This window comes from Microcaecilia unicolor, chromosome 9, assembly GCF_901765095.1.
Source record: "Microcaecilia unicolor chromosome 9, aMicUni1.1, whole genome shotgun sequence".
Lineage (NCBI taxonomy): Eukaryota > Metazoa > Chordata > Amphibia > Gymnophiona > Siphonopidae > Microcaecilia > Microcaecilia unicolor.
The window spans coordinates 106,048,867-106,061,750 of record NC_044039.1 but is presented as its reverse complement, the minus strand read 5'-3'; the positions used below and the strand labels follow the sequence as shown (position 1 = coordinate 106,061,750).

The 12,884-nt window shown below is 43.1% G+C and overlaps 1 protein-coding gene across 1 annotated transcript in view; it reads left to right on the top strand.

Annotated features, from left to right (window-relative positions):
- Positions 1–12,884, top strand: part of HEATR5A (HEAT repeat containing 5A) — a 275,460-nt gene that overhangs the window by 13,283 nt on the left and 249,293 nt on the right. The window contains exon 2 of the mRNA XM_030215480.1: positions 1,806–1,991. Coding sequence (XP_030071340.1) covers positions 1,866–1,991 — 126 coding nt within the window. The 5' untranslated portion in view covers positions 1,806–1,865. The remainder of the gene's footprint in view (positions 1–1,805; positions 1,992–12,884) is intronic.

Sequence of the window (12,884 nt, the reverse complement as noted above, 5' to 3'; positions counted from 1 at the left end):
TGCTGTCCTAAACATGTATACACTGGAGGAAAGAAGAAACAGGGATGATATGATACAGATGTTCAAATATTTCAAAGGTATTAATTTGCAAACAAACCTTTTCCAGAGACGGGAAGGTGGTAGAACTAGAGGGCATGAATTGAAATTGAAAGCGGGCAGACTCAGGAATAATGTCAGTAAGTATTTTTTCACCGAGAGGGTGATAGATCCTGGAATACCCTCCCACGAGAGGTGGTGGAGATGAAAACAGTAGCAGAATTAAAAAATGTGTGGGACAAATATAAAGGAATCCTGTTTAGAAGGGTTGGATCCAAAGAAGCTTAGGGGAGATTAGGTAGGAAAACCAGTGCTGGGCTGACTTCTACGGTCTGTGCCCTGATGGAGACTGAGTAGATTTGGATGGGCCGGAGTGGAGCTTTTCGGGTGTTTTGACAACATCTTCAGAAATTTTAGAACAAGGCCCATGCCAGACAAAATTCTACGGTCTGTGCTCTAAAAATGGCAAGGATAAATCAAGAACAGGTATACGTATGATGTAACACTTCATACCATATGAAATGAGTTTATATTGTTGGGCAGACTAGATGAACCATGCAGATCTTTATCTGACCCCCATTTACTGTGTTACTCTTTTAAAAAGGTTCTTTATTTCCTTACACTATATGTATCTATATCTAGGGCCCTGGTATTGCTAACATAAAGGGAACAATGGTTATTCACTGGGAAATAGAGTCACAGTGGTATAGAGCATTGTTGATCATGTAGCGCCTAGATGGCTGAGCTGAGTAAGTCCTGGAGCTGTATGGTCACTCTGTGTAGTGCAGAGTTATACAACAATGATCCCCAAGGATGGTGAATCTGGTTTTAGAGTAACTGTTATGCCAATCTGGTTCTTAGGCCAAAGTCAATTATTGAATGTTTGTTTTTTATGGATATCCTAAAAAGCAGTTTTGTATGTGGTTCTTAAAGATCAAGACTATGCATATCGGGTATGGAAGAATGCACAACAGGAGTCTTTTGATCTAGTAGTATGTATGTTTGTTTTTTTAATAAGTAGTTATGGACTCAGCTGACTTGAATTTGGTCTCTTGAAGTAGTATGTCACACTGTGCCAGCCATACTGCACTGAACATTTGTGTGCTCATAGCACCGTTTAGATTCTAATGGAGTGTTTTCTTTCCTTCAAATTCCTGTTTTCCTTTAAATGTCTTTTCCCAAGTAGTAATTTACTGCAAGTTGAATTTGTACTTAACCTATTAAGTAGAGGAGTGTGGTAACCATGTTAGTCCACTCTTAAGGTTATCAATAGAAATCAAACAAAATAAAACATGGAAAAGAGAATAAGATGATACCTTTTTTATTGGACATAACTTAATACATTTCTTGATTTAGCTTTCGAAGGTTGCCCTTCTTCGTCAGATCGGAAATAAGCAAATTTTGTTTGATTTCTATTGATACTTAACCTATTGAAACTGATTGATTTGTTAAGAACATGATTGGTGACAGCGTTATGGAGTAGTAGCCACTTGGGCTGTAATGTATGGCGAATACTATGTAGTTCACCTGCGTGCACACTGAATTTTGGTTTCAGGGATCCTGCTTCTGGTGATCATTTTACCTAACTCAGCGCTGCTGTTTCTTTCTGATGCAATGACGAAAAGAGAGTAGTACAGAGAGTAATCAGATCAGGATTTCTTTGTACTACTGGAGTAAATTCCAGGCTCTGAGCTTGTGCTCAGTTTCAGATTCATACTGACATGTGTCATTGCTCTTTTCTCCACTCCCTTCCCTTTCTCCCCTCCCAGGCATGTGCTGGTTGGTGAGGGATTGCCAAGAGCTCTGATTGCAGGGAAGCATTCCAAGGTATGGAGGCCGCTTACAGCTTACTGCTCAACGAAGAGGCCTGCAGCCAACTGGGGGAAGTTCAGAAAGCAGTGTTCATTTTGGAGTGGTTGAGATTTTTGGAGAAGCTGCTTGCCACCACCAGTAAGGTATGTAGAATAAAACAGATAGCTTTTCAAGATCCCAAATGAGTTCTGCACTGTACTGGTTCCTGAAGAACGTTCTCTAGACAAGTAAACAGTAGCAGTTCTATAAAACAAATCCCTTTCTCCCTTCCCCCAGAATCCTTCATCCCAAGGTAGGGTTATCATATATCCGATTTTTACCCAGACATGTCCTCTTTTTGAGGACACGGCTGGGCGACCAGGCGGGTTTTGCCAGCCTGCCCATTTGTCTGGATTTGCGGACAAACGGGCAGGCAGGCGTCCTATCCTCCCCTCCCCTCCTTTATCTTAGTGTGGTGCCCTGGTGGTCTAGTGACCTCTTCGGGGCAGGAAAGAGCCCCCTCTTTCCTGCCTAGCACATCTGCAGACTGTTTTTCTCCTGGCGCCAATTCAAAATGGCTGCTGAGAGTTCAAGCATCGGCCTCGCGAGACTTTCACAGAAGTCTTGCAAGGTCACTTCTTGAACTCTCAGCAGCCATTTTGAAAATGTGCACAGTACTAGCTGCCCTCGGCACAGAACCTTGTGCACGTGCGTCCAGTATGCTTGCTCTGAATAACACGCAAGTTCTATGTGCTTCAAATTTACATATGATTAAAGCTTACTGCATGGGCAAGCAAAAACCTCTTGTTATGTTCACATTAGAAGCCATGCATCCATCTATTGGGACACGTTTTTGATGTACAGCTTTCTGCATTGGCCCCTGAGTTTGAGCTAGAACAGATTGATTCTGTTCAGTGCATAAGCCACTGTCTTGCAAGCTTACTGAGCCTCACAAACATAAGAGCTAGTTCATTGTTCCTTTGATTATGTGTCTGAATGTGTGCTGATGGCCCGTTCTTGCAACATTTGCTTTAGACCAGTTGTAGCTGGACTAAAGCAAGCATTATTTACCGTCTAATACACAAAGGGGTTCTGCTTGGCTTTAACCATTCAACGTAGCAGCTACGAATAATCCAGTGCAAATGTATTATAACGAGCTTATCAGTATTAAAATGATAAACTCGTTAAAATACACAGATGCATAGAAAGGAGCGCCTACCTTTTAACTTGCAAAATTTTCCAGCAGGTCTGGAGTTGTTGTGTGACTGGATCTCTCTACCTACCCTTTTCCCAGGGGGTTTCTTTCTCTTCCCCTTACTGGGGAGACTCCGGACTCCACTATGTGAATTTACATCTTGGCTGTAACCTGGGATAAGCCTGCTCTCCATTTCTGTCCAGGGATCCTAGAGCCACAAGGAAGGAACCTGCAGACATGGGTAGGGTCTGATCCCGGGATTCTGCAGACCCCAGGGTCCGATCCTGTAGCCAGAGTTAGCAGGCACAGGGAGGTTCTGAGTAGAGAGTTGCACGGGGACAGAAATCCGTCCCCTACAGAGTCTAACCCATCCCCGCAAGTAATCTCCTCCATCCCAGCCCCTGCCGCACCGCAATCACTTTGCTTCCCCTCCCCCCCAAGAAAGAGATCTGCATGAAATATTTATTTTTATTATTTTGACTTATGAAAACCACTTGTCCCTGAAACATTCTCAAAGCAGAATAATCCATTTGTACAAAACAGATGAGGTGAAAATGTGATTCCATGTGCCCCAATGAAAGGAGAGTTATAACACCAGGCTTCCCAAGGCAGATTACAACAGTTAAGATTAACCCATCAGTAAATAGGATATCCTCACTGACATTTGGTCATGTATTGTGTAGCACAGTGTAGAAAAATGAGCACAAAACACAGCCGTTATTAGTTCTGTTTCTACCAGCAATAAGTTTTAAAGCTGTTTTAGTGATATTCAGTTTTTATTTCATGATATTTATATCTACATATGGGAAGCTTTCAAATAAATTAAAAAGCTGTCAAATAAGTTTAAAAAAAATCTTTTATCCTCCAACTTTTTTTTTTTTTTTAAATGTTTATTTATATATTTGAACATACATTTCAAAGTATATTGCTGAAGTTTACATTTAAACAATCCCATATCCCCTTCCCCCTCCCTCGCTTCCCCAACTCTCTGCCCATATATCTCTTCTATTTTCATTTTTCAATAGTCCCAACACTGCTGCACCCGTGGTTAAGTTTATAGTGTATTTCGGTCCTTGCACTTTTAGTGGCGTTCAGAGCCGCGGTGTCATCAGCTGGGGTGCATCAAGGTCGATCCCGGCTCGATGCCTCCACTCTTTATACTTATCCCAGATTTTTAAGAACTGGGCTACTTGTCCATTCTTTATTGCTGTCAGTTTAGACATTTGGTAGAAGTAGTCCATTTTATATATAACCTTTATTACTGGTGGAATCGATTGTTGCTTCCATGCGGATGCCACCGCTATCTTGCTCGCTGCCAAAAACATGGAGGCCAATCGATGTAGAGGTTTCGAAAGTCCTGTAGGTCGAAAGTGTAGTATGCAATGGTCCACTGTCAGTGGATACTCTTTGCCCAGTATTTGTTTAAGCATGTCCAGCAGTTCTCTCCAGTATCGTTGTATTTTTGGGCACGTCCACCAGATGTGTAGCATGTCTCCCTTCACTATACATCCCCTCCAGCATTGATTCGACGCTTCTGGTATCATTTTGGCTAGTCTGTCCGGGGTGTAGTACCAGCGATATAGTATTTTATATCCATTCTCTATAATGGCACTACTCACAGAGCTACTTAACAAGAAACCCCATGCCTTCTCCCAGCTGTGTGTATCATGTCTAGTATCTGTGTCTTGTTCCCATCTCTGTGTGTATTTCAATATGGGGGTTCTATGAGCTAATAGTGCTGCATATATTCGTGTTATACATCCCTTGGTGCTACTCCCACCCATTGCCCGTTCCAGCTCTGTTTCCTCCCCCTGCAACTCTGCCTTCGCTTTTCGAAGAATGTAATTTCTAATTCTGGAGTAATAAATTAAATGTTGTGGTTGAAGATCATATTCCTCCTGCAGCTCCTCATAGGAACGTACTACCCCCTCTTCCCATATTTGTCCTAGCTGTTTTAGTCCTCTCTGTTCCCATTGTTTATACACTGTATCTCCCTCTTCCCATGCAAAACCTGGTGCTCCCCTAATGTGCATCTTTCGGAAATATGTTCTATTTGGGCAATGCTGCTGACGTATCGTGTTCCAGGTCAGGAGTGGTGATTGTATTGCTATTGGCAGAAGTGCCGCCATTGCTCTAATACACTTTCTAGGTTGCCAGAGCAGCATGGCTGGTTGATGCATACCCACCCACTGTTTTTCTATCTGAAGCCATGGTTTTGTTTCATCGTTAACCCAAGTTACCAATATCCTCAGCTGTGCTGCTTGATAATATCGATAATAATCTGGTACTCCCATACCCCCTTTTTTTTTGATTGATAGAGCATTTCCGCTCGAACTCGTGGCGGCTTATGCTTCCAGATATATGCAAATGTTTTACGCTTTAGTTGTCGAAAAAATTTATTGGGGATCGGTAGTGGCAGTGCTATAAAGAGATATAACAACTTGGGTAAGATCATCATTTTTATCGCTTGTATTCTACCTATCCATGATAGCTCCAATCCCTCCCATCGATCTAGGTCTTTGAATAGCTCCCGCATTTTAGGGGGAAAATTCGCTTCATATATATCCGTTAATTTGGGTGTAAGATTGACCCCCAGATATCGCAATGAGCGAGTTGCCCACCGCAGTGGGTATTGCTGTTTTATGGCCTTGGTAGTTTCTCCAGACAGGTTCAGGCCCATTAATTCTGATTTAGTCATATTTATTTTAAACCCTGCTATTTCCCCAAATTGCTGCAGAGTTTGTATTATGCCCTCCATGGAACCCTGGGGATTTATCACAGTAAGCAAGATATCATCTGCGAATAACATGATTTTATGTGTCTTTTGTCCAATGCGGTCGCCTTGTATCTTAGGGTGTAATCGAATATCTTGGGCTAGGGGTTCCAGTGTTAGGGCAAGAAGCAGAGGTGATAGGGCGCATCCCTGTCGTGTCCCTCTCTCCAGTGTAAAGGTTTCAGAGCATTCCCCATTAATAATCAGAGCTGCTAATGGTTGTTTATATAATTGTCTTATCCATGCTATAAAGCTGCCTGTTATCCCCATTTTCTTTAGTACTTCAAACATGTAGGGCCAGTGAACTCTATCGAACACTTTTTCGGCGTCAAGTGACAGAAGTACCGCTGGTTGCTGCGTGCTATTGATCTCCTGTATAAGATGTATGGCTCTTCTTATGTTATCAAATGTCTGTCTACCCTCTATAAACCCCGTTTGGTCATCTCGTACTAATTGCTGCATAAACATCTGTAAGCGCTTAGCCAGAATCTTCGTAAAGATTTTATAATCTGTGTTTAATAGCGATATTGGGCGGTATGAACCGCAGTGTTTCGGGTCTTTCCCCGGTTTTAGCAGTATAATTATATGTGCTAGCCTCCATGAGTAGGGCAATTTTTCCTGATGTTCAATCCCATTTAAAACTCGGGCCAGTAAGGGAGCTAATAGATTTCTAAAGCTCTTATAAAATTTATTCGTAAATCCGTCTGGCCCTGGCGCTTTTCCGTTTGGTAGGTTACTGATGGCCCACTCTATCTGTTTTAGTTCTATCGGCGCCGAGAGTATGGCGCTTTGGTCTGGGGTGATTTGGGGGAGCTCTACCTTTTCCAGATAAGTCTGTGTTGTTTGAGGGTCTGCGCGAGTCTCATCTCTATACAAGTGTTTATAGAAATCCATAAAGGCCCGGCTAATTTCCTTAGTTTTAGTTAGTCTTTGCCCTGTGCTTTCTTCTATTGTATGAATATGATTTTTGCTTTTATGCTGCTTCAGTTTATATGCTAATAATCGGGACGCTTTATTACCAAATTCAAAATGGCTTTGTTGAGTTTTTTGCAAGGTTTCCGCCACTTCTGCTAGCTGGAGTTCCCTAAGTTCCAGTTGTACCTGGTGGCATCTCTCCGCTGCATTAGTGGGCGGATTTCCATTGGCCATTGATGTTTGCAGTGTTTCTAGTTCTACATGTAATTGTTGTGTTTTTGCTTGCTTCTGTCGATTCCTATGGGCCTGCAGTGATATAATTTGACCCCTTAGGACTGCTTTTAGGCCCTCCCATACTATCTCATCTCCTACTTCCCCCGTATCATTTTCGCTAATGTAGTGTTTTATATCTTCTTCTAATTGTTTTATAACATTTTGGTCTGCTAGCATACTATCATCCATGCGCCATGTCGGGGGAGGCAGTCTATTAGTTGCACTTTTTAGTTGTAAGGTTAGCGGGGCGTGATCCGACCATGTTCTATTCTGTATTTGAATTGTTTGCACCTGTTGCAGTACAGCTCGCCCTCCTAGCCATAAATCTATTCTGGAGTACTGCATGTACTGCAGAATAATATGTGTAGCTACGAGATGTGGGGGTTATAATGCCTCCATATATCTGTCATCTGCCATTTGGATAAAAACGTATGTAGTTTAGCTCGGTCTGTTCGTGCATATCGTATCCCCTGTGTGGAGTTATCCATTGATGGGTGGGGCGTTAGGTTAAAATCCCCTCCAATCAGTAATTCTCCCTCTATATATTTTGCTATAAGTTCCGATAGTTCCTCATAGAAGGAGCCCTGATGTTCATTTGGGGCATAGATGTTTAGCAAGGTAAAGACCTCTGTCCCCAAGCTTATTATCAGTAATATATATCGGCCATCTCTATCTCTCACCACTCTCCGCACCTGCCACAGGTATCTGTGTGTCAGTGCTATCAGTACCCCCTTTTTTTTGTTCTCTTTGTGACTAGATGCAAAATATATATCCTTATACCGCCCATGTCTACATAGCTTTTCATGTTTTGGCAGCAAATGCGTTTCTTGCGCAAAAATTATATCTGCCCTGAGACGCATTGCGTCCTTAAAAAGGAGTTGGCGTTTTGCCGGGGAGTTTAAGCCCTTCACATTGATAGTGAGTAAGTCAATAGTGCCCATCATGTCCTTCTTTGTTAGTGCCTGCCATATCCTCTCCTACTCTGTTACTCTCGCCACCCCTCTGCCTCAAAAGACCATATCTATCTTGGTGCAGCAGTATCAGTGAATATTTCCCCCCTCTATCCCCATGTATCCCATTCCCATGACCGTTATCACCTGTCATATTTGGATCAGGTGTGCTGGGGTAAAATGTGACCGTCCCGTGTCCCTCCGCTTTCCAGTTAGCTATTTCTTGTACTGTTAGCCCTGCATGTGTTTAAACATAGTTGAACATTTTGAACTCTTCTCTAATGTAACATTAACACATTAACCTTTATATTCCTGCTTTAACTTAACAGTGGCATTACAGTTCACTTACTACCTCTCAGTCCTTAGTAGTAGCTATTCTTTGTGCGCCATCGTGCATCTTCCATTGCAATGCCTCTTGGTCGCTAGATTCTGTGTTATCGATTTAAGTTCAAGTGGTCACCCGATCTCCACTTCTCAATGCAGTATCCGATTGCTGACGCTGTAGCCGTCCTTTTCCTTTTGTCACTCTCTGCGCGTTGTCCCCATTTCCCGTCTTGGCGCCATCGTGGATTGCAATTCTTTGTCTGGGAATATCATTGCCGCTTCTGCCACCTCTCTGATTTGGTGTAATTTTCCTTCTTTATAGAAGCGCAGGGCGAAGGGGTGACTCCATCTATATTGAATGTTCTGTGTGCGTAGATATTGAGTGATCGGGCGTAGTTCTGCCCGTCGTCACAGCGTAGAGGCCGCCAGATCTTGGTAAAGTTGAATCTGGTGTGTATCCCATTTGAAATTCGGCTTTTCTCGTGCGGCCTGCATTATTTTCTCTTTCAGTTTATAGTCCACAAAGCAGGCTATCATGTCTTTCGGCTGATTATTTCTGGGTGCTCCAAGCGCTCGGTGTGCCCTCTCGATTTGTATCTCCGAGGGATCTTTATCTATTTGTATTTCCTTTAGGATGGCGCTTGCTATTTGCTGCACAGTATATTCACAATCTGCATATAGGGGAATCTCAGGAATACCTCGGATTCTGATGTTGTGACATCTACTGCGGTTTTCTATATCCTCCATTTTGTCCCATATTTGTTGGATGTTTTTCCTTTCCTCCGCTTGTTGCTCCGTTACAGATTGCAGCAGTTCACTTTGGTCATCTAAGCGCTCTTCCGTTTCTGCTACTCGCGTTCCTAATGCAGCAATATCACCTCTGAGGTCCGCACCCAACATGATTAAATCAGAGCGTAAGGCTTTCAGTTCTCCTGTTATTTCTTTTAGCCAGTCTCGAATCTCTAGGATTGGTTCATTTTCGCCCGTTAGCAATTCCTCTTGTGTAAAGAGGATCTGGGATTCCTGCGGTATCTGTTCTTGTTGAGCCGGCCGCTCCTCCGCTGGGCCTTCCGCCATGCTGTTTTTTTTTTGTTGGTACAGCGGCCTGCTGTGTCGACGCGCTGGATCCCGTGTACGCGAAACCCGCCAACGAGTGCTTTATTGTTCGAGCTGCCATGCGTTTTTCGATCACCTGATGTTCCGCTATTGTCCGCGATCGCTGATTTTATTGTAGCTTCGCGCTAACTGCTTGTATTTTCCACTTTTCTTCGTGGGACAGCCAGAGCTCTTTGCTCAAGCAGCCATCTTGGCTCGGTGACGTCACTTCCCCCCTTTTATCCTCCAACTTTTAAGGCACTGCCTACCAACTGAAACAGCTTTTGACTTTTTACAGACGGACCACGCTTAGACAGTCTCTTTTTCAAAAAATCTTTTGCTATTGTTTTCAATAGCGTTTGCCACTACACTGGTTCACCCAAAACAATAGCAATCTCCGCCAACTGGCTTCAACCCATTGGGCTAGATAGCCTCGTACTGTCTCCTATTCTCAATCTAACCTCCTTATCCCATTTTCCCCTGCTCCGTGCTGCAGCCACACTCTGCATCCACCTCCCCTCCAGCCCTGGGTGCCCTCCCTGCACATACCTGAAGTCACCCTGGTGGTCTGGTAGCTTGCTTTGGGGCAGGAAAGATCTGTACTCTTTCCTGTTCTCTGCCACTAATCCGTCTTGCTGCCGCCGCTTGTTTAAAATAGCTGCCGAGACTACAAGCGGTGGCCTTGCGAGACTTTGCCGCCACTTGAAGTCTCAGCAGCGATTTTAAACAAGCATAGGTTGGTTCAGTTGTGTGGTTCCACAGGAACCCCGCAGGTCCCAGGTCCATCCTAAAGGGATCCCTGCGAGATTCCCATTGTCCCTGCTCCCTTGCAGCTCTCTAGTTCTGAGCCCACCGGCAGAGCATGCAGCAGTGGTACAAAATCCTAAGGAGCTTAGCTGAGATTGGGTGGCAGAGCCGGTGGCGGGAGGCGGGGATGGTGTTGGGCAGACTTATGCGGTCTGTGCCAGAACCGGTGGTGGGAGGCGGGGCTGGTGGTTGGGAGGCGGGGATAGTGCTGGGCAGACTTATACGGTCTGTGCCAGAACCGGTGGTGGGAGGCGGGGCTAGTGCTGGGCAGACTTATACGGTCTGTGCCCTGAAAAGGACAGGTACAAATCAAGGTAAGGTATACACAAAAAGTAGCACATATGAGTTTATCTTGTTGGGCAGACTGGATGGACCGTGCAGGTCTTTTTCTGCCGTCATCTACTATGTAAAATGATTCCTGGGCATGCACAGAACATGAACACTTATCAAGAAACTGTTCTGCACATGTCCTAGGTGCTTTCCCTTGCAGAATTTCTGTGTATCTGATTTGCATTCGATTCCCTTTGTGCACTGGTCACTGTTTACAAATCAGTAAGTTCAACCGTAGCTGCCGTATTTAATGGTGATCTTTGAGCATTGGGGCCTCATGATATGTTTTCACACCTCCAGGAGGTGGGCAGAGTGGAACAATATTAACTCAAGGGATTTCCCTACCTTCCATGCAAGGGCACATGCAGAGATTAAAGCCCTTCAGTTACGTTTGCAAAACTTAAGGAAACAAAGTAAAGCTGGTTATATGAATATCTGTCTGTTCTTCAGAAGAGGATGCATAGTCGAACTGTAATTCCCAATTACATTTTGTGTGTTAGAATGTAATCTTCATCTGTTGACAAAATTGCAGGATTTTGCTGTGTTTGGACTCTGCATCACTATACTGACGTCTGTTTATTTTGCCTGTAACTTACAAAGTATTGGTAGAATCTCATTTTGCACTGAGCACCTTTCTTATGTGAAGCCAGTCTTAAACCATACTTAATATGCCTACTCTTTGAGTCTATGGTAGCATGTCAATGGCACAAGTACATGATCCTCTGAGCAGCTCTGAAACCATTCCTGAGGCCCAGATACCAATTGCTATTGACTGGTGTCTCACTGCTGCAGTTAACCATGAACATGGTGGTTCAAGATGTCTGGCATTCTGTGTCATCTGAGTTTAAAATGTTTTCTGATCTTTGTTCTCAGCCTTTGTTGCTTATTATAAAATTATTAAACCAATTTGCCTTCTGGATGTTTCACATTATGCTGCTTCAGCTGCTGTTGTCCAATACAGCAAGTCCATCACTTGCCTTATTTATGTGACTAAGCACTTTACTTTCAGACTGAATTTCCATGATTAATTTTGTGGTCTCCTTTCCTTGAGACAGATGGTTGTGCTGGTAATATGTGTGCATTGAGAGTTCTGGATCATAAATTATTTGAATAGGTCTGTGGCTATTTTAGAAGCTGACTGAATCATTTTAAATTAACCTGTGATAACCCTTGGAGGTTAAATGTGGCAAGTAACGAAGTTGTTTCAAATTGTGCAGGAGCTGTAAATCTGAGGACCTCTTGTCAGTGATGGGAATTCTGCATTTTATCCTTTTTTTTTTTATCAGTTTTTGCTAAGGCTTTTTAAAAACAAATTAAAAATTTCACTGTTAAAGAAAATATTTTAGTTAAATTGTGATCAAAAATTGCTGATCTTTATTCATGTAGCTCACCAGCTATCTAGGAAGATTATCAAAACGACTTAAGCAGGGGCAGGAGTCTCTCCTGCCAGCTTAAATTGCTTACCACTGCCTAAGTAGTGATATTCAGTGACACTAAACCAGACAGTGCCACTGAATATCCCCACAGACCACCCAATAAAAAATATGGCTGGTCGGGAGTGGTGCCAGCAATATTTAGTGACAGCACCCACATAGCTAAGTGGGTTAATTTAGGATAGCTCAAAAGCTGTCATAAATTAACCTGCCTAGCTATGTGGGCCCAGTACTAAATATCGTCCAGGATCCTCATAACTTTTAAAATATTTTTAAAGCCTCCAAATCCCCTTCCCAGCCTCCAAATAGCCTCTTTCTGTGTCTGACCCCCTCCAGCCCCCCAAACCCTGCCTTAGTCCAGGTAGGCAACCTTGGGCCTACCTTTACTCCCCGATGGTCCTAGTGGGGTGTTGGGGGCAGGAGCTCCTAAAATGGCTGCCATGATCTCTTGCGGCAGCTTGCACTACTTTGTGAGTAAAAGTAGTAAAAATAGGTGAAATTATTACTTTAGTAAAAGTAACAAATGTTTCCTGTACTTCTTTACAAGTAAAAGTGATAAAACCTGTACTTAAGTAGTGTAGCTAGTTACATTTACTTAGGAGTTCTTTTACTAAGGCTCCTGGTTAATGCGGAAACACTTACCACCTCCTACATAGCCAGTTAGTGTGTGGTAATGTGGTAAGTAACGCGCTAGCTGACCAACACTTACATGCCCATTCTCCTCCCATGCCATGCGTCCTGAAAATAATTTCAAAAAGTTCATTAACACGTGATTTAACTACTACTGCAAAACCCCTGAACACAGTTGCACAATAGCCTGTTCCCTCGCGTTAAGTGCTTAGTCATTTAATATGGTTTATGGTTTCATTTAATAAATATATACCGCTCTTCATGAGGATAAAACAGAGCAATATAATATTTAAAATAAATAAAATGCAGCAAAATAAGAGTCAAGAAAAGAA